Source organism: Anguilla anguilla, chromosome 11 (genome assembly GCF_013347855.1).
Source record: "Anguilla anguilla isolate fAngAng1 chromosome 11, fAngAng1.pri, whole genome shotgun sequence".
In the NCBI taxonomy this organism is placed as follows: Eukaryota; Metazoa; Chordata; class Actinopteri; order Anguilliformes; family Anguillidae; genus Anguilla; species Anguilla anguilla.
Genome location: NC_049211.1, coordinates 24,696,839 through 24,717,771, shown reverse-complemented (window position 1 = coordinate 24,717,771; position 20,933 = coordinate 24,696,839). Strand labels below are relative to the sequence as shown.

The window sequence follows — 20,933 nt, the reverse complement described above, 5'->3', positions numbered from 1 at the left end:
CGGAATAGGGATGAGGTCAATCCATTTCAATTCAGCCAATAAAGGAAAAGAACTGAACTTAACGTAATTCACTGAAAAATTCCATAATGCTCCATGTGGATTTTTCAGTTAATTATTTGAATCTCAATTCATGTATTAAATGCTGCCTCGGAACTTTAGTGGACTAGATAAATGGACCTGGGAGGGGGGCAGAAAAGCCTTTCATTGCTTTAAAAAGCAAATAAAATCAATCCACAAAACAGAATGCCTTGTTTGTCCCAGGAGTCATTAGGGCTGTACAATCTGAATGCCTTGACAACGACCATCAGTGGGCACTGTTGGTGACACTTTACATAACGTAACCAAGGAAGTACAGCCACTGAAAATACAGTCTGTTTATGGTGTGCAGCCAGCTAGAGAAACCAGGGTGTGCTCAGAAAGTATAAAGACCTGCCAGGCTCATTAAATTTGTTTTTAAAAAAAATAAAACTGAAGCACTCCATGATGACTGAGGAGTTTAGTTTAAATGCACATTAAATGGATTTAAACAGGCTATGAAATATGAATGATAAAAATAATGGCTCCTGCACTGCCCTCTCTGTATGGAAGAGGCCTTCCTCGCACACGAGAACCAGCGGAGGCAGCCGTTTGAAGATCACAGGCTGAGATTTTCGCTCTCTGGTTCTGTGTCTGCGGCTGAGTATCTAGAAGGGTCCTCTGGCCTCATGCTTATAGAAAATTACCCCCACAAGCCTCTCTCCCTTTTCTTCTTTCATTATGTTTACATGATCTGCTGATACTCTCCATCCAATTGTGTAACCTTGTCAAATCACCCTTGTGCCATGTAACACAACTGTTGTGTATCCTTTTGATATACATTGTAAATTGAAAGGGAATGTGTCTGTGTGTGTGTGTGTGCGTGCGTGCTATTGGAAGTGCAATCATGAAATATGTGCAAGAAATATACCTACACAAAAAATGTCTGCATGTGCATATTTATCTATTCTATAAGATTATTTCTCCAAATATGTCTCGGGTAAAGTAAAATTACGAATCGTTACAGGGTTTTGTTGCTTGGATCTATGTATGGTTTAAATACAGTCAGCTATACATTTTGACTGACATGTTGTCGGACCCTTTGGCTCTGTGCCTTTCCAACTGTAAATAACATGTTTAATGCCTCTCTCAGTCCTCTGAGTTCCTGCTCTTTAAGTGCGAGGCAGTATTGCCTCTCAACAAAATCAACAAACCTGAGCCACTTAATCTCCATTAATCTAACCTAGACTCTAAACGGAATGTAATTATCATGTAGTGCTTATATATACTCGGCTAACTGATACACACAAGTCCTGGCACTCCTTACATCTAACTGTCTCCCTCCAAGCTACCCCACTCTACCCTTGGTCTGCTAGTTTTTGTCTTTACCTTTAAATCAGGCAAATACAGCCAATTTAGAAGTGAGGAAGCAGGTACGGTCAGTTAACTGTGCAATCATCTGCTTTAATTGGTTAATTAAGTGCTGCTGAACACTGGAAAATCGTACTCAGCCGCACACCCAGCAGCCCTCCAAAACCAGGCTTGGGGACCCCTGTTGTACACCTGCTCTACATTGTCTCCTCGGTCTTCCTGGCCTCCCCAGCCCACAGGTCCTTGAGATGCAGTCGGTTTGCTAAGGAGCGGCCCTCTATGTTTGCCTCTGGCTAAATATTAATGGCACAGCGGGTCTTGGAAGGTGGATGTCAAAGTCCAGTGGGGAATGCAGTGATGCAGATCCTCTGTGGCTGTGGCAGGCTGGGGAATGGAGGCGGGACAGGGAGGCAGAAGGGTAAGGGGGGGGGGGGGGGGGGGAGGCATACCTGAGCACAGGAACGTCACTGCGCTGGGCTGGCTGTGAGGGTGCGGGCATTGTTCCGGGTATCTGGTGCGCAGTGTTCACAGGGACAGGAGCGTACCCACCGGTTGACTGACGGACCTGCCCTCTGCCCGGCCTGCCTCCCGTGGGATTCCTGCATTCAGACAGGCCACACCAGGTGCTGTATGCATTCATCTCTCCCATTGATCTTTAAGGGCTGTGATTGTTTTCACCCTGTGCTTGTTATTGGATGTGAAACACGGTTCTCTGGATCCAGAGAAATCCCATTTGGACCTCTTGATTGACAGGTCAGAAACAATATTTTGAGGCTAAATTGTGTGCAGCCTGCCTGGTCTGAGTATCAGCAGACAATACCTTTGTTGGTAGCCTTGTAGGAGAGCAGGATCTCTTGATAGCATTCCAGCCACGAATGTGTGCTTTTCATTATTGGGCATACCCTCCGGTGGACAGCCCTCCATCTTGGATGTCAGTCTTAACCGGCGGAGATAGCTGTGAAATTGAAGATGCATTTTCTCTCTGGGAAACTGCTTTCCCTGTCAGTTAACTCGCAATCACATTTGGTGCCGGCTTGTTTGGTCTAATCAAATTGGACATTGATTCGGCAGCCAAAGGCAACAAAAGTTAATAAGCGTTCAGGCAGAGGAACGGCTGAAGATCAACAGCGGTTCAGAGATTGTTGCGGGTTTCTTTGGGAGAATTTCTTTTTTCAGGGGTGTAGACTCATTTCTGCCCTATTGAAAGAGAAAGGAGAAAACATGGTATCTATTCACATCAATCAAAGCTCAGATTGGAGAGAGAAGAGTGGTTTGCTCCTGGAGCTGGTAGCTGGGTGTTGCCCTGTATTTATAGGGTTAGGGGAAGCGTGCCAGGATCAGGTAGGGCAGAACAAGTTTTATGATATGACGTAATTCCCACAATTCTGTGACTTAATGTTTCCCTGTTCTATTCCATTATTAGAGAGTAGGAGAAGTGCTCTGTTTCTGTTAATATAATCTGGGTTAAGGTGTATATAATGTCTGAGAAAGGAAAGAACTTGTGCGATGGGCATGCGGCAGAAATGTACACGTGGTTCATGCTGTGGTGTAGATCAAGGGACCGTGGTGCACGAGAACGCTGGCAAACTGTCACGTCAAGGATCCATTAGGAGGAACAGAGAGACATTCTCACATGTTTTTGGGAAACGTTACCTTCCTGCTGGCACCCTGTCCCAACTTCAAAACTGGCTGTGGCGCAGGCGGACAGGTCGGGTGACAGAGGGCTCTGAATAATTCATGGTGTGACACTTTTTGGAGAAGGAACAGAGCCACTGTGCTGTGGTGGCGGAGGCAGCCCATGGTTAAACAAGAACACAGCGTTCATCGCGGTGCTCACATCTCTGAAGCTATATGAGTGAGAACTGGACTGCATAATAGTGTTTGCCTTGGCCAAAAATAACGTTTTCTTTTTCTTTCTTTCTCTGTTTTACTGTCCCCCTGATAATACACCAGCCCCTTAATTCTCTGCAGATGCCAGCTGCTGCATGCGGTGCATGCGGGTCAGTGGGCCTAGAGGCACTGAGCTGATGAATCCAAAGCATTAGGAGACTCTGCAGCAATGGCTGGTGGGAGGCAGGGGGTAACAGAGAAAAGGAGGGGAGGACAGGAAAGCTGGAGGAGCGGGGAAGTGCTGCAGGTTTTGCTACTCTCACAGGCCCTCTCCTGAAAGTGTCCCTCATGCTGTAAGTCTGCTAATTAGCTGGCCGTTTCTAAGCTAAAATAACGAGGGGGGTGGGGGGGGGGGAGAACAGAGAGGGGGGGGGGGGGCCTTCCCCAGAGGCCTGGTGGCAGGGATTAAATTTAGAAGCTGTTTCTAAAATCTTATTAACAATAATAGGTTTACTCTGGTGTTGTGGTTCTCATTCACCTAGCATTAGAGACACATCTACTTCAACAAGTATGTATGATGCAGCATGTAACAGGGGCCTGTGGTAAAAATTTGTGTTTAGATTGTTCAACACTAGCACATGGTCAGTCTTTATTTGGACAAATGAAGAGACGGATAGAGATGTCTGTTTTAGCAGTGCTGTCTGGGCCCTTTCTACCCCCAGCAGCCAATTTAGAACCAGCTAACCATAAACTAAGTTAACCCTAAACCGCCTAACCGTGCGAAGCACCGAGAGTGTTCTTGCATCAGTGGTCAGTGACCCCAATGCAGGACCCACGTTGTGCAGCTAACCAAACATTTACTCTGGAAGTGATATTTTAACACTGATGTTTATCCCCTTTTGTTGTCAGTCTGTCTGTTTGTGGTGGAGTTCTTCCTCTTTTTGTCAAGCGTTGTGATTTTTGAGTGGGATGAAAGGCCCCGTATGAATTAAGATTGTATTTGTGTCCATTTGTTTTTTCATTCATTTTTTTTTTCTCCCATGGGTTATTTTAAGGGTCTTAGTTTTTCACACTCTCTACCATTGTATTCATTCACCCAGTCAATGGAATGTAATCTCGGTTTTTCTCAGCACCAGTAAGGTGTTGGCACCAGAGAGCTGAGATTCTTGTTGCAGTGTCTTCCAAAATCTCATCAATATTTGACTGACTGAGAAACACGGTGCTATGAATAGAATTCTCTTGAGACCAGAAACCCAAGGGATGAGATGGTTTTAAAAAAATTTTCTACTGACAGGCTTGAAGTAAAGTCAGCTTTGTTGACACACTCTCTTCATCTCACTCTCTGCCACACACGCACACACATGCTTGTAAAAGCACACACTTTCTTCAGAACCCTCTTCTCTGGTACTTCAAAATGCTGCCACGCACTTTTTCTAAATTAGAAAGAGATACGTTTGCATTTCTGAAAGCTAGTCTTGGTATCCCTGCTTCATCGCTTTACCTCCTAATTGTGTTTCTGGTGCGTCTATGTGCTGTATACTTATTTTAGCTCATCACTGTCCGAATTCCCCAATTCCAGGTATGCCCAAAGTTTTGGTCTTAATTAAATAGTTTAAATGGAGGGAATTTGGGCTGTGTACTTCATTCTAGATGAAGGCATTTGCCAAGTTAAAAACTAAAAACACGGGGACAGAGATGTTCCCAGTGTCAGTGACACACTGAAGCTCTTCTTTTCCTTTATATTTGCAGTGTCCCTCTAAACAAGTATCGGGAGAATTCTGATTGGTTGGGTGATGCCTTGTGCAGTGGTGTCAGGGTGGGTTATTGGTGACGCGTAGCCACCGGAGAGAGCTGACAGTGTTATTAAAGGGCCTGTAAATAAGGACCCGACAGTGAGAGGAACATCTGCATGGAGCACAGCAGAGCAGAGCAGAGCAGGGTGGTACATCAGACACGGCAGCTGTGAAATGCCTCTGCAGGAAATAAATGGCATCTGCATACAGATTAATCAATACATGTTAGCATTCTCCCATTACCTGTGCACTGCAATAAGATAATAGGTGTTTGTTTCATGAGGAAACTGCAACCCTGATATTTTTCCCTACTTTCACAGTTTGAAAATAAAAAATATCCCGAAGCTCAAGGTGCTGTGATCTTAACCCTGCTGATATGCTGTGGCCTGAATTCAGTGAACATTTAACTTTTGATTGCAAATAAATGGACAGCTAAAGACTTCATGCTAACACATTTCAACTAGTTAGCCTTCCTCAGAGTAACATGTGGTGCTCACACTTATTCCCTTAAACAAATAGAGATGCTGCTTTGTGTTTGTCTTATTTGTGTGCTTAGCAAGCTCAGACCCAAATTACAGCAAGGTATCGTGGAGGTCTTTTTATTTTTATTTTCTTTCGCTTCTTTGTGCAGTCCTCTTCAGATCTGAATTGGCTCATCATTGCATTTTTTGGAATACGTTGATTTTCACCTGGGAGCACCATGGAGACATCTGCTGAACACATTTGAAACAGTTTTACTTTCCATGTGGATGTTTCCCCAAGTTTACACAGCTGTTGTCCTGTAAATGAAAAGAAAGCTTTATGCAGTTTTTTAAATGTACAGATTCTGTCTCACTAGAAACAAATTCTGTAAAAAACAGTTTTTATACTTTCTGCAGCAATGAGTTCTTAAAAACTTGATGCATCCATTGGTGTATTTATCCTAGCTATTGCCATTGCAGATCGACCCCCCCGACCCCCACCCCAATCCCCGATAACATAGAGGAGGCCAAGTGAGGGTCCAGGTTGTTTTTGGTTTTGTTACCCTAGTGGCTGTCTATGTTTGTTGCAGTCAGTGGAAAGGTAGAAGCAGGAAGGCTGCTGTGGTCAGAGGGGGGAGGGGTGCTCAGGTGGTCATACAGAACAGGGGCTGGTTAGTGCTGGTGCAATTATATCAGGGAACAGGGCCTCCATTTTGAATCCGTACAAAGCTTTTGCATGCCTTGTTCTGTTTTTTTTTCTTTTTTCCTCCAAGTGGGTATCCTGCTGCCATGACCTTGAGCAAAGTGCCTTTCTCCAGTTACTGCAGATGCTCTGTGAGTATAAATGAGGTCTGGAGCGTGTAGGATTCTATGTTGCACTGTATATTGCCATGAGCAATGAAAGAAGATTAAACAGTGAGCCAGTTGCCATGTGGTTATATTTCATTTTAAAAGTGCAGAGCCCATCTATGCAGCTGGCTTCAGGCTTTTGGTAGTGGAGTTATTAATGCATGGAGCTTGCAGGTAAAGATGAGCTTCTTGTTGCGGAAGGAATTTTTTTCCCCTCAAAGCAGGACAAAAATGTCTCTTTGAGTTCCGTTTTTGTTGTGGAATATTCCCGCACAATCCCCTGTTGCTGAGCCACTCTTCCGCCTCCCTGGTTCATAAATCAGAAGCTCTGTCATAGTCAGAGCTGAGTCACCGCTCATCCTCGTGAAATGTTCAGCCCAGGGGGACAGCCCTGAGTCTGTCTCCTCTGCTCCTCTCAAACTATGCTATTGGTTTCTTCCTTTCATAAATGACTTCATCGTAGAATAGATACGTGCTGAACTTTTTCATTTCTGCTTCTGTGTTCAGCATTAGTTTCAAATGGTAGTCATTCATTAGCATATCACAGGATTTCTGTTTTGGCACTCTACCTAATCAGCATAAAAATAACAACAAAAACAGCACAAGAAATCTGGAGGTGTGCTAACACCTATAAGCAGCTGAGTCATTCAGAATGAGCATGCTCTGTAAACAATTAAATCTATTGTTTTCACGAATAAGAACCAAAATTCAACACGTGGAATGTTCCACCAAATATTAAGATTTTTTGATTTTGCTATATGAGCTCAGTAAAGATTTTTGACCGCTCTCATCACACAATAGTACAATGATAATAATGTGAATTAATTTCACAAGTTTCTTGAACAGTTACTTGAACGTTCATCAACTGATCTTGATCATTCGCAAGTCCTGATTGTTTGATCAGTTGATGAAATGGCTCATTATCATTCTGTGTGGGGTTTTTTGTGTCCTCAGGAAATTCCTTTCCTGAGAATCCTCTCCTCCTCTTTTTCTTTCCCACTCTTTTCCCTCCTCCACATCTCTTCTGCCAGACCACATATCAAGGCTTATCGACCCTCTTTCACTGAATCCTTTTTTTCTCCTGTGTGTGAGGTCATGTGAGGCAGCCTGGGTCTTCTCTCTCTTCTCTTCTTCACCCCCTCCTCTCTCTGTCCCTCTCTCCCTTTCCTTTTCCCCCTCCCTCTGCCACTTGCTTTCACTCTGAAGGTCTCCCTCCCCTCCCCAGCATACAGCACCATTTGAAAACAATGAGGCTGTAATGCTGCTCTGGTACATGCTGCAGGCATGAATAACCCCCCTGCCACACACACACACACATGCACGCACTCACACAAACACGCACGCACGCACGAATGTACGCACGCATACATACACACAGAGACACACACACACATACACCACCAGTCCATCGTTCTTCGCACTGGCCACTCACCACACTGTTACGTGATCTCAAAAGCCATTGTTTTTAAAATCCCTAGCTCATTTTTGGCAATTCCACACAAACCCCCCTCACACACACACACATCTTATCTGCCTACCCAACCCCCCCACCCCCCGGCACACAAACCATCTTCCTCTCTCTCTGTGCTCTCTCTCCAGATCTCCCTCCCCTCCCGCTCTGTGTAAACCATTCAAGTGGAACATCACGGGATTATCCCTCTACCATTGAGAAACACACATACCCACACACACACACACACTGCGGCAAGCTAGGGTGACTCCGGCAACAACAACAATAAATGTGACGTCGTCCGCCATACCCACGCGGACGCACTCGCGCAAACCAAAAACACGAGCTCGGAGAGGAGGGAGCAGGAGGCGGAGGGAATGTGAATTCTACTTTGACACGTAGGAAGTGGCATTGGGTAAGCAAAAGCAACACGCCGTGCTGTAGTGCTTTTACTGTGCTGACTTTCCTTACCTCGATGGCTTCACGCTTTGTCTGGGTTTTGTTCCTGTTTCATTTCGGGGTTCGTGCCTTGTAAGGGTTTTCCTTGATTAAGCCTGGATCAGCTTATCCATTAGTCAAGAGTGCCTATCTGTGCATGACACTACCTAATGGGTGTGTATGCGCATGCCCATGTGTGTGTATGCGTGTGTGTGTGTGTGTGTGTGCGCATGTTTGTAAGGAAATGGCAGGTGCTTGTGATAGAATGACCAATGAACTGAGGATGTAGGCATTTAGTAATTCCTTTTCAGCTTGCACAATTATTTTGGGCTGATCAGTTTTGAGATTTGACAGATATTCATTTTTTTAGTTACTTATTTAGATGTAGAAGTACAGGGTTGGTAAAAAGTTTAATCTACTATGTTTTGTAATATAGAGCACACTTGTGAGTGAGGTGCATGGGGGGGGGGGGCTACTCAAAATTCTAGGATTGCAGCAGCTCTGAGCACAGATATTATTTGTTTTGAATTGGAAAAGTATTTAGATTCAGTGTAAGCCTCTACATCCACTAAGCCCTTGCTATCACTGTGTATCTACCATTTGAGATCAGAACTATTCTAGTTTGTCAACAAATTCTTAGTGTTGTTTTTTTCATACTGACCTTTACGCAAGTGACGTTATTGATTGACATTAACATTATTGATCCTGAAAGAATTTTCTGTGTCAGATCAATATGTAATTAACAGTAAGGACTGGCAAAGTTCAAATAAAGGCATGGAGATTATCAGCAGACAGCCTTAAATATGTGGCACCACTGTACACCTGTGTCCACAGCATGCATGTTGTTGCTTGTTCACCTCCGCAATATCTGCAGGACCTTTGAGTACTCTTGTCAAATTTTGTTTTCAAATTTGAGACCCAGGTGGCCAGAATACATCTTCACTGGAATGACAACAGTTGGAGGAGGTGACAGCAGGTGAACATTTAACATGGCTTGCCTTATATGCATGGAGAACAGACAACTGCAACTAATCCATTGTGAGTGCTTCTGAAAGCTACACTTCTGTAGTGGGGCTAGTTGGCTACCTTCAATTGTCTTCGTTAATTTTTCATGTAGTACTCAATTGTGTTGTCTTCAGAAAAAGCACAGTACAGCCTAGTGTGTGATTAGTCCATTGTTTTGTGTCGGGGCAGCTGTTTGCTTCTAGTAATTAAAATCATCCATTCATATCTGTCCTCTTGTAGAAATGATTTTCTCCTCATGCACAATTATCCTATGCATGTAGTTTAATTGATTTCCCATGCTATTTAGATTTTGGATTAGTCAGAATCCTACAATTGATGGCATGAAACAATATATTTGCATGGGTGGTCTCTTTTGGATTAAGGGGTGGGGCTGTTTACAGAAGGGGGTTGCAGAAAGATTCGTCGGGGGGTGGGGGGGGGGGGGGTGGGGGGGTTCGGGGTTTCTGATACTGAAGTTATGCAAATTTCTGGGGTGGGGGGGTGCTAGTTCAGGTTGTTGGCAATCAACTTCTGAATATTTTACATATTTTACATGTATCTTCAGCAGGGGGTAGCATTTTGCAGCATGCCTGCAATCCTCCCTTAGCTATGTCTCTGGGGGCTATCAAGGCTTTGGATGGTAATCCAATAAATAATATTTCATTTATATATTATTATAATCGTTTATTATTTATATATTATATACCTTTGTACAGCAATATGTTTAAAGCAGTCCTAGGGGGTTTAATTACCTGAATTATTTTGATGAGAGTCAGAGTACAGTGTTGAATGTGTATCACTGCCAATACACACACGATATCAAGTGCTTTTCTGGGAGGAGGTGTACAGCCAAGCTGCTTTTATTGCATTTAACACCTTGACAACAACGATTTTTCCAATTTGTCTCTTTTTCTTTCAGTTTCCAAATATTTGCCTGTGTTTTTTTCAGTTTATATATCTACCAGTAATATTTTGCTGTCCATTAACATTCACAGTACAGTCTGTGAAGCATATAGTTCTATAGTAATCAAGTTAAACATGTATTCACATAGACAGTGCACGGTTGCAGATAAACATATATATCAGGGGTTGAATCAGGTTAAGAAGCTTCATGAATAAATATGAAACTTGAAATATGTTGTTGGAACACAATGCCCTTCCTCCGCAGTGTCCCAGGTACTGATTGTGAATCCCAGTCTCGGGTCCTTCTGGATTCTGGGTAACAGATTTGCATGTGTCCTGGATGGGGATGTGCCAAGCCTGTGCAGGATGGCTGGTTAGGGAGCTGTTTCAAAAAATCGCTTACCTCAGATATATTTGTCCTTCAGTTTGGCAGTAACTGGACCTGGCCAAGAAAAGAAGACGCTCAGCAGTGTGTGTGTGTGTGTGTGTGTGTGTGTCAGGGTTAAGAAATTAATAGCATTGGCTGTATTCCTCTGCATTTGTGATGGTGATGCTAACGGTATTAATTCTCTGTAATTGTCTCGCCTGTGGCATTGACTTAACGAAGAACGGCTTATATTTATTTCTGTATTGGGTATTCATCTTGAGAGAGTCGTGGGGTTTTTAATAAACGACCTTGCTTTAAAGAGAATGTACTCCATAATGATGATGTATTAATCAGGCAAATTAAACAGAGAGAGTGTACGTGAAAGCCCAGCTTAGCGACCAGGTAGCATTCCCAGTTTCTCCATTAATGCTGCAGCAGTCGTTGTGAGAATGCAACTCTCAACCTCCAGGGATCTCTCAACATCCAGTCCTGGATGGCTATAGTGTTTCTGCACTTAAGACCTTAATTCATGTCCCTCATTGGACAGTGCCCACTCAGTTTTTTTTTCCAAGACTGATTGAAAGGTAATCACAAAAAACCTGGAGATCTCACAGCCGGCCTGGACTGGAGCTTGAGCACCCTGGGCCACACGAACACAAAGAGAGATGAAGAGGGGAAGTTAAGTAGTGTTCAATAGTGGCTGGAGCGTTGAGCTGTGTGCAATAAACTCATGGTCCAAATCCAGACAGTGACAAATTAACTGTTCTTAACCCGTAATAATCCGAGAACATGAATGAGCTGCAGAACATCTTAATATTATGTGTAAATCAGGGTTTAAAAATCATTGACTGAGCGAAGAAACCATTCTGCTTTGCACATTAGCTGTGGGTTTCTCTAAGTGACAGACTGTGTGGCAGCTGTCTTTCTAACACCGTGGGCCTTACGGCATGCAATTCAGTTAAGATTACTCTGACCTTTGAGCTGCAGTAGCAGAGAGCTAAACACTTTGAGATGACCAGAGGAAAGCTTGGTGGCCTTGCTTCAACCTTTGTGGACACATTGATTAATGCATCCATGATCCCACTCAGCCAGTTGGGGATTAAAAAACTCCCTTACAGAAAGTGAATATACTGACAACATACTGAAATGGAATATATTATCAAGATACTGCAAGACTCCCATTTGGGAAATATACAGATTACTTGTGTTTTCAGATATTTCAATGTATATATTTTTTTTAATGCACCATATTACAGTTCTGCATTACAATTATATATGTAGGTATGTACAGCATATGTACTTGTATGTCTGCTATTACATGCAGTATTGTGTTACTATTCTCACATGCTGCGCAACCTATACTTGTGATATTATAGACACACACAGGCTGGACATACTGCTTTGAAATATATTTGAAAAACATATTCATAGTGAAATACATTCATATTCATATTCAATATATTCATAATTGCATTTTTTTAAAATCCATGCAATATATTGCACACAATATATTTCAGTATATTCCATTACTGTCAGGGTGTGCAGGAACATATCTGTGAGGCTGAGTCTAGAGGCGTGTTCAGATAACATGCTCACACACAGTCCACAGCACACTTCTGGTCCCCCGCCCCCTTGTGTCAGGCCACATCGGCACTGATGAGAACGTCACTGGTCTCAGCTGCCAAAGTGCAGACAAGGTCGCCGACATCGGAAGGCTTCACTGACTGACCGCCCCCGCAGCACCCCAGAGAGGCGAAGGGGGGTACAGAATGTTCCAGGGGTTCCGGTTGCCACACCTGCACCGGGGGTTCTGCTACAGTTTCTGTGAAGGTGAATGCAGAGGCCATGCGTGAGGATCTGCAAATTCACCTCTCCTTTTAAATAAAACTCCCAGAGGCCCCCGTTCACTTTGCTTGCCAGCTAGCGCTGTCTGCTGCTGACTTCACCGGAAGGGCCAAGGTGAGAGGAGGCGTGCGGAGCGGACGGCACAGGTGACAGATGCTGACTCACTGCTCGAGTTTTGTGCAGGTTGTGTGAAGTACAAATAGTGTTTAAACGCCTCTGTAATGCACATGAATGCAGATGAGATCTTTTATGCTGTCTCATGCTTTCGAATTTTGTGGCAAAATAATTTTTTGTTTGAAGTTCATGGTATTTTCCAGTGTTATAAAAAAAACAACAACTGATCTCAAACTGCTAGTAAGCTCCCATTATGCCCCTATGGAAGCAAAAATCCTCATGGAGGCGATTTTGGACACTTGTGAAAAGACTGAGCAGAAGAAAGCACAAATCGAAGACATCTTCATCCTGTTGTTGCCTGCTATGGCGCCTCTCGCTGCGACGGTTGACACTGCAGCTCACACTTGTGTTACGTTAAGAATTTCAGGTGACATGTTCTGGAATGTTCATGAAATCAACTTTGCATAGCTTGAAGTGTCCGCATTTGCATACATAGGGTATGTTTCAGGTCTTATACCGCACACCACTGCCACTCGCCCAGGTTTCAACAACGGGGAGTCACAGACTCAGCCAACCCCTCAGGAAGGGACAGTCGCTGTTCTTGGCGGGCCCTCAGGGTCCGGCAAAAAAATCGATGTCTTATAGTAGCTTGCCTACAGTGCAGTTCAGCAGTTGTAACCTGACAGACTGTAACTGCCCCCACAGCTGAAGCTGAACATGATCGTAACGTTTCTGTGCTTACGTAAAAAGATTACGTGACAACCGAAGCAGAATTCTAAGAATGATATGCGTAATGAGGGTCTGAAGCCTGCTCAGGAAAATGATTCTAGGTCAGGTTTACATTGTAAGTTCTCATTTACAGTATTCTAAAAGCTGTGTGTTGCTCCCGTCTGCCCACCACAGTTATGCTTTAACAGAAGCCACAGTGCACAACCAGGACAACACTGAGCAGTGCTGGTCCTGTCAGGAGGTCTGTGCATGCTAGAACATGGCTGAAAATGTGTCATGCAGTTATTTAAAGGATACTTTCCCCCTCTAAATTTCTCTCAGAAAGCTAGCCGTGAACCCCTACTAATGAGGTGGTTCACCCACACAGGAACCACATTAGTCATGACCCATGAGGAGTAAGGTAGTTTACATTTTAATTAGGCAAAATACAGGAGTAGAGCATTGTTCAGTTATTTGTGGTAAAGAATGTCACTGAACAAATGCCCAGATATGTAGTATTGTATTACAATTGTAAATGAAACCCAGGAGCTGGAACATGGTCCTAGTTGAGGATTAAACAGGCTTATTATATTACAGTATTTTTACAATGCTCACTGCACATACTAAACACATAGGCAATACAAAGTTTATGCTAAGGAAGTTGACTCTAGCAGAAAAGGTAGAACGCTCAATATTTGTATCAAATACAAAATCAGTGTCACATTCACTGAAAAGTGTTCAAGGTTTCTTTATTAGTACCCAAGGGTAAAACTCTTTTTACTGAGAGTATGTCCCTGTTTTTCCATAAGACGATACAATACTTTGCGGTGAACTGACAGCAAAGGCTAGTCCCTGTAATCATCTGGAGAGAGAGTGATTAGGCGAGTGTCTTATTGACCTTTTGTTCCATGTGACTACATATGTTTCTAGGCTCATATAGTGTGTCCAGGAGAGCATATCTGTGTTGTGCTCGCATGGTCTGCTGCTGAAGTATGCTGAGCATGTAGAGAGAAGTCGTTCTATTAATTTCTTTTTTGCTCTGTCACTAGGCAGAAGTGAAACAGTGATACAGCAACTCGGGGGATCTTAACTACGTCTTCGCTCCACATCTTTCCTACAAACACAAGTGAACAGGCATCTTCCTGGACCCAGCCGCCCAGTTCGGACTGTTTCGCTGGCCGCTAAAAGGCTATTGTTATACCGTTGCTAGCGTTTTCTCCTAGGCCCGCACAGACAGATTGCTTGCATCAGCAGCAGCGATATGAGAAGCACTCCTTCTGAACGCCGCAGGCAGCTTGTTTGTGCCTGAGCGCAGCATTTTAAGGGCAATGATACCAACAGCTGATTTCTGGTGCTGTGCACCAAAAAAAAGGAGTGTGGGTGCGCGCTGTTGAATGAAAACCAGCTGATCTGCCCCTGGCTTCACCGGACATCCAGGGACAGTAAACACTATGCAAACTACAGACCTGGCTCATGTAGCCTAGGTAAACAAAAGTCATTTTACAACTTTTACTTTCGACCCCAATAGAGTATGCAAACACACCTGTAGATCCCTGAAAGGGTTTTTTTTTTTTTTTTTTTACCAAAATGTTTCTAAATTACGTATTTCAGTCTAATTATATGAAAAAATGTTCTAAATATTGTTTGAAATGATGTTTCTTTTAAAGATATCAACAGGAGATGACCCGAACTTGAACTACAACAAAAAATTTACTCTTGTCTCTTTGAACCAGTCGTGTTTCATTGTCTGACATTAGTGTTGTTTACTGATCATAATATTTACACAGCTGTTGGTGGCTTCGCAAGAATTTGGAATGAAAATTCAAAAACAAGATATCACGCTGTAGCTATTAAAACAGAAATCGCTTCTAGGTTTAAAATATATATTATTAGCCTATTTGGCAAAAATTCATTTTTATCAGAATCTCATTTCATTCTGCCAAACCCACTAATTCATCTAACTTCTGTTACTGTTCTGCTAAGTGTTGTAATAAAATTATGAACGGCATAAATTTATTGCGTTGTTATTGTGAATTGGCATATTATAGCAAAAATATTTATTTTTTATTATAACGCAAGTGAATTAGTGTGAAATGCAGATTTTGAAATGTCCTGCGTTCCAAAGACGCAGCATTCCATGGACTAGCTGACTAGTTCACCCATTGAATCATAATTGATTTAAACATTTTTCAAAAATAAACTAAAATACATGACCCAGGTCTGGCAAACATCCCAGGCAGATAGCATGTATCACATAAAATCACCATAATTAAAATACATTCATAACTACAATATCAGCAGTAGCCTACACCACAACAGTCATGTCTGGCACATAACATTCTGACAACACTGTAGCAATGTAAATGGAAGGTTGCATATTAGAGTGGAACATATCTTACCTCCTGCCAAACCTGTAATATAAGCCCAAACAAGTGAGGTCACCTTTCCCATTCGGTCAAAGGGCAAGGAGTCTCGCTGTGCCAAGTGACTCATTAGCTTTAACAGGACCACTGTGTATCACTACCGATCTCCCAGCTGTAAAAGAGCATGCTGTTATGTTAGTTCACCACTCACAGAGAGAGGGAGGTCTTGTTTTCACTGTGCACGGGCCGTTGTCGACTGGTGTTAGTCACTGTTCCTCAACTCTGCTTGATACAGGATGCCATGCTACTGGGGCAGAGGGCTCTTTTAAATTTGAGTAGTTCAGGCTACTGTGCACAGGGGAGCAATCAGCCATTTACAAGCCGGTGAAATGGGCCAGATATAACACATAAAATGACTTACAAACTATGATGACAGGTTTAGGTTCCTCGCTACCTTGTTTGCTCTACATGTTATGCCATCAAATGTGAAAATTTCTCTAAAACAAGCTTGGTATCTGTTGTGCAGAAATTCATGGGTGACTGAAGATAGGATTATATTTTTGTCCCATCAATTTTTATCATGAAAAAACTTGAAGCAGGCGTGGATCGATGCAGTTTTCTTATTTTCAGGTTCTGGTCTTGGCACATAAGCCACTTATTCTTGGCTGCTTGCACTGCGCAGGGCCTGATACGTACATCCTTGCAGATGGATGGTGTTTATGCAATACAGCGGGCAGTGTGGACATTTTGGGCTGTATAATTTATCCAGGACTTCTCTCTCTTTGTCTCTCTCGTTCTCTTTCTCTATCTCTCAGTGTATGAAGATCCCAGTGCTACTGCAGACACTTCCAGCTTCCAGTCCACTTTGTCACTTCCAGCATAATGTCTGGCTCCTACGATGAATCGGCTGGCCTGGATGATGCCACGGACAGCTTCTGGGAGGTAATTTACAAAAACAATCCTTATCCTTCATTTTATATCAGATTAAAATTACCAGGCAGTTTTAAGTATTCTCTTAGTCCTTAACACAACATTTGTTCCAATTCCTTAACCCATGATTCTGTGTGATGGATCTATTCTGTTAGTTTAGTCAGTTGTGGAGGAGCACCCTGAACATTTTTTTTTACCAGAAAGGTTGTCAGATTTCAGAACACAGTACCATGTGAAAAATGAGCATTAAGCCATGCAGAGAAGTTGTCTCCACACACACCAGGCAGCGATCGTGGAAGCAGCCCTTTATTCCTGCGTGGCTGAGGGCATCTTGAGGGGCCCTAATTTAGTGAATCAATGAGGGGCCCCGAACGTGCCTATCAGCCTGCACTACGGTCCTGCCCCATTAGCCAGTCAAAGCGCATTGCCCAATGGGGAGACCTCATCTGGTGGTGGTGCAGGGACTGAATGCTAGCCGAAGCTAGAAGAGAAACGTTTGTACCCGTGCATACTGCGTGATGGTGTGAATATTCCTCAAGGAGGCTTGCGTGTCACCCTGTGGTGATGTCACGGCACCGCTGCACTGCTGACGAGGCATGCGACGCTGTAGCTGCAGAGTAATGCAGCACCTTCACTGACGCAAACCTCTGCCTGTCCTCAGTTGATCTCCTTTCTTATTAATGTTGTGTGATACATCCTGGAGCAGCGGTTGCCAGAGCAGTAATTAAATCAGCTAACTCTGCTCTTTTTGCTCTGTTAGATCTGGAATTTTTGGGTGGATACCCTGTAAACGAAGGCGCATTTCAAACAGAGCTTTACAGTGACACTGCAAAAAACAGGCAAGAAGAAAAACAGGCAAAAGGCTAACTGGGCAGAAAAAAAAATCAAATGCAAATTAAGATATGAACTGTTGATAAAAAAATAAAAAAGATAATATTTTGATTTGAATTAGATTTTTATTTGCACCCAGTGAGCTTCTTGCTTGTTTTTCTTATTACCTGTTTTTTGCAGTGTCACTCTTTACCGCTGTTTTAAATGTGCCCTCGGTTACCAGGTAACTGCCGTAACTTTTTAATAAAGCAGTATAGTATTAGCCTATTCTTTTTTAGAATTCATAGCAGGCTAGTGGCATGATTGCTGCACTAGTCTATTCTTTAAAAAAAGCATAGATTCGTATTTGTGGGGTGTTTCTGTTTCCTTATCTCAATCCACATTTTCATAGGCAGATAATCTGGACCACAAGAACAGGAAGCATGTTTATTGCACAGTTCCTTTTTCCTTGTTTATTGATTCTCAAATTTTCCCAGTTGGAGCCACCAACTCCAAGGCTGTGTGAGCCAGCAGGATGCAATACTGGTGGCTGCATTTGTAGGCTTGTAGGCATGTTGTGAAGTCCGTGGACCCTGGGAGGGGGTCCGTCTGCATCATGGGCCATGATACTGTGCGTCTGTCACTGCACATCCCCCGGTCAGAGGGAATCTGCACCTCCAGCTTCACCTGAGTGCAGAAGAGGGTTTACAGCCAAGGCAGGATCCCCCCGCCAACAACTCACTCTTCCCCGAGCCACTGCCATTGCATAACTCATCATGCACAGACATGCACTGACCCCCCTGTAGGCTGAGGGGAGGAGCCATAGCTCTGGCACACACTTTCTTAAGGTGGCACCAGACAGATGACAGAATGCAATGTGTGCACATACACTTTGCTCCAGCCCTACACCCTATGATCTCCCACAACTGTTGGCTGTCTCACATAAATAGAACTCTGTGTTTTAGCTTTTAAATGAGAAATATATATATATATATATATATATATACTGTATATAAATGTTTGGGGATGACACTGGTCATCAAAGTTGAAGCAAGCAACAAGCTTTGGCCATAGTCAGCATTGAAGCATTTTCATTTATTACGGTTACTGCGTGAATTTCTGTCATACAGGAAGTAATTGTAAATGAGTTCCTGTATGACAAGTCAACAAATGACTAAATTGGAAGAGCAAATATTCATGATGACAACAATTATCTAATGAGGCATGTTGTTTCACTGTTTATACAGTGAGAAGAATGGATTTAAACTGCATTTGTTGGTCTTGGTATTTTCATTCATGTTCCATAATACTGTTGCTGGCACTAGGATCTAACAACATTTGGCCATGTAGCACATGCATCTGGTAATGAGTTTGAAGACTGTATAATTTGGATAAAGCAGGCTGTCAGATGGTGGACAGCTTTCATGCTGTTATGGTGTTTGTCTGAGGTTTAGATGGACAAATTGTGCTAATCATTTTATCTCTGAATTTTAATGGCATCAATTTTAATTTCAACATTTATGCTGATGTGCGGAATTGTGAACTTGCTGATTATTATGGAACGTCATGGAATTCTTAATCCTGGAGAGGTCAAAGAGAGAGAGAGAGCACAAAGCGAATACTTTCAAACACAAGGACAGTTGAATATAGATACATGCAATTTCTGTTAATGTACGTATTTGAGGATGTGATATCACTTCCTGTGTCTACCTGTCCACTCTTAGGTGGGGAACTACAAACGTTGCGTGAAGAGAATCGATGATGGCCACCGTCTGTGCAATGACCTCATGAACTGCCTCCACGAACGGGCCAAAATTGAGAAGGCCTACAGCCAGCAGCTGACTGACTGGTCCAAGAGATGGAGACAGCTGATTGAGAAAGGTGGGGAGACTCAATGTTCCAGTCCGTTTGGTAAAGAATAAATATATATAGAGCAAGATATATAAAGTCTTAGTCTTACATCAGCCACCCATACTTTATAGGTGCATTGTAATGAAAAGCATTAATAAAACTAATTTATTTTAGTTTACTTCCAGAAATAGAAGTAAAAAATGTATTTTTATGTGAGAATAAAACATTAAGCCAACACATTTCAGCTCAATTTATGTTCTGTTTGTTAGTTTTCAAACACTTTGGGAAAACTACAAAGTAGTGCCAGAATATTATTTGTTGTTCAGTTGTCCTCTAGGCCAGTCTAATCATGACAACCTCCTTAGTCAATTTGAAAGAGTTCAAACGGAACACGCTCTCCTCTGAGGCATGCACCTCCAGCTGCTTCTTCTTTTTTCTCTGTAGTTACCGATTTAACCATGCTGTCTTTGTGTCTGAAGAGTACAATTCATTTTCATTTGGAAGACCGCAGGCAGACTGGAGCGAGTTGCCGGTTTGTGATGAGACAAACACAAACCCGTTGACTGCCGTATGGATTGTCACGACTCACCAGATTTGTGACAATTTTAAGAGAAACATACTAACCATCGAGATGAAGAACAAAATTGTTATTTTATTAGATTGTAGTTCTATGTGGGTGGTAACATGTTTCATTGAAAAGGATCATATTCTATCAGAGATAAAATATTTGAAATACGTGTTTGACCCAGGTCTGTTAGGAAGGGTAACTGAGCACTCTTCCTCGTGTCTCGTGCTCCCAGGGCCCCAGTATGGCTCAGTGGAGCGGGCCTGGCTAGCTGTGATGACCGAGGCAGACAAGGTGAGTGAGCTGCACCAGGAGGTCAAGAATGGTTTGCTCAATGAGGACCTGGAGAAGGTGAAGAACTGGCAGAAGGACTCCTACCACAAGCAGATGATGGGCGGCTTCAAGGAGTCAAAGGAAGCAGACGAGGGCTTCAAGAAGGCCCAGAAGCCCTGGGCTAAGAAGCTCAAAGAGGTGAGAGGCGGGGAAAGGCCCTCCGGTGGTGTTTCCATCTTACTATTTAATACCTTTATAATAATACAGTATATATGAGGGAGGGGGGTTTGCAGATATTTTGTTGAATGAGTTCCAGAGTTCCATACAAATACTGGAAGGCAGTATGTGGATTTGAATGCACAATTCTCAGGACGCTTTTATTCGCCCGACAGGTTTATAGCATTTGCCACTACTGTCGAGTGGAAACTGGGCATTAAATCTCATAAAACTGTTGCCTGAAGCCTTTGGAGCAGAGCATGGCTATAAGTCCATTTTTGCTGCAGAGAGGGCCTCAGCTTTGGATCAGGATGCTATTGGAGTGGGGCCTAATTGAGTTTCACTCAAGTAATCTGCAGATGGCCCTGATATGCAGAGAATAACGTGGTTCCTATAGAGTCCACCTGATATAATTAAGCAGTGAGTCTTCTGTTGAATTGGCCCAGGGGAAATGTAGTTCTAGAGAAGTGGTTTTGGCGAGAATCCCAATTCATTTTGCATCTCGGAATTGTACACTGCCTCCCCAAATCATCTTTGAGAACCACAGAAAACGTTTTTGATTTTGCGATTTTTATTTTATAAAGCTTAAATAACTATTGTGTGTAATAGAAGAATAGCTGTTATTTTTATGAATTTATTCAGATTGGGATAGTGTAGTTTTTGGTCTTTTACTGCATGAAACCATTGTTTATATTTTTTGAACGTTATAATGTAGAGACATCTGAAAATGTTCACAATAGTTAACATTGACGGTGGGGTCTCGACGACCAAGGTAA

General features: G+C 42.9%; 1 protein-coding gene across 4 annotated transcripts in view; it reads left to right on the top strand.

Moving 5' to 3' along the window:
- The window catches only part of LOC118208011 (protein kinase C and casein kinase substrate in neurons protein 1-like), a 54,708-nt gene that overhangs the window by 23,508 nt on the left and 10,267 nt on the right, over positions 1 to 20,933 (top strand). For 2 of the 4 annotated variants that reach the window (XM_035382262.1, XM_035382261.1), the window contains exons 3-5: positions 16,328 to 16,454; positions 18,977 to 19,133; positions 19,904 to 20,139. In XM_035382262.1, coding sequence (XP_035238153.1) covers positions 16,395 to 16,454; positions 18,977 to 19,133; positions 19,904 to 20,139 — 453 coding nt within the window. In that variant the 5' untranslated portion in view covers positions 16,328 to 16,394. Of the gene's footprint in view, positions 1 to 1,876; positions 2,010 to 8,005; positions 8,185 to 16,327; positions 16,455 to 18,976; positions 19,134 to 19,903; positions 20,140 to 20,933 lie in introns of those variants that run through there. The other 2 variants (XM_035382263.1, XM_035382264.1) reach the window with 2 other exon arrangements.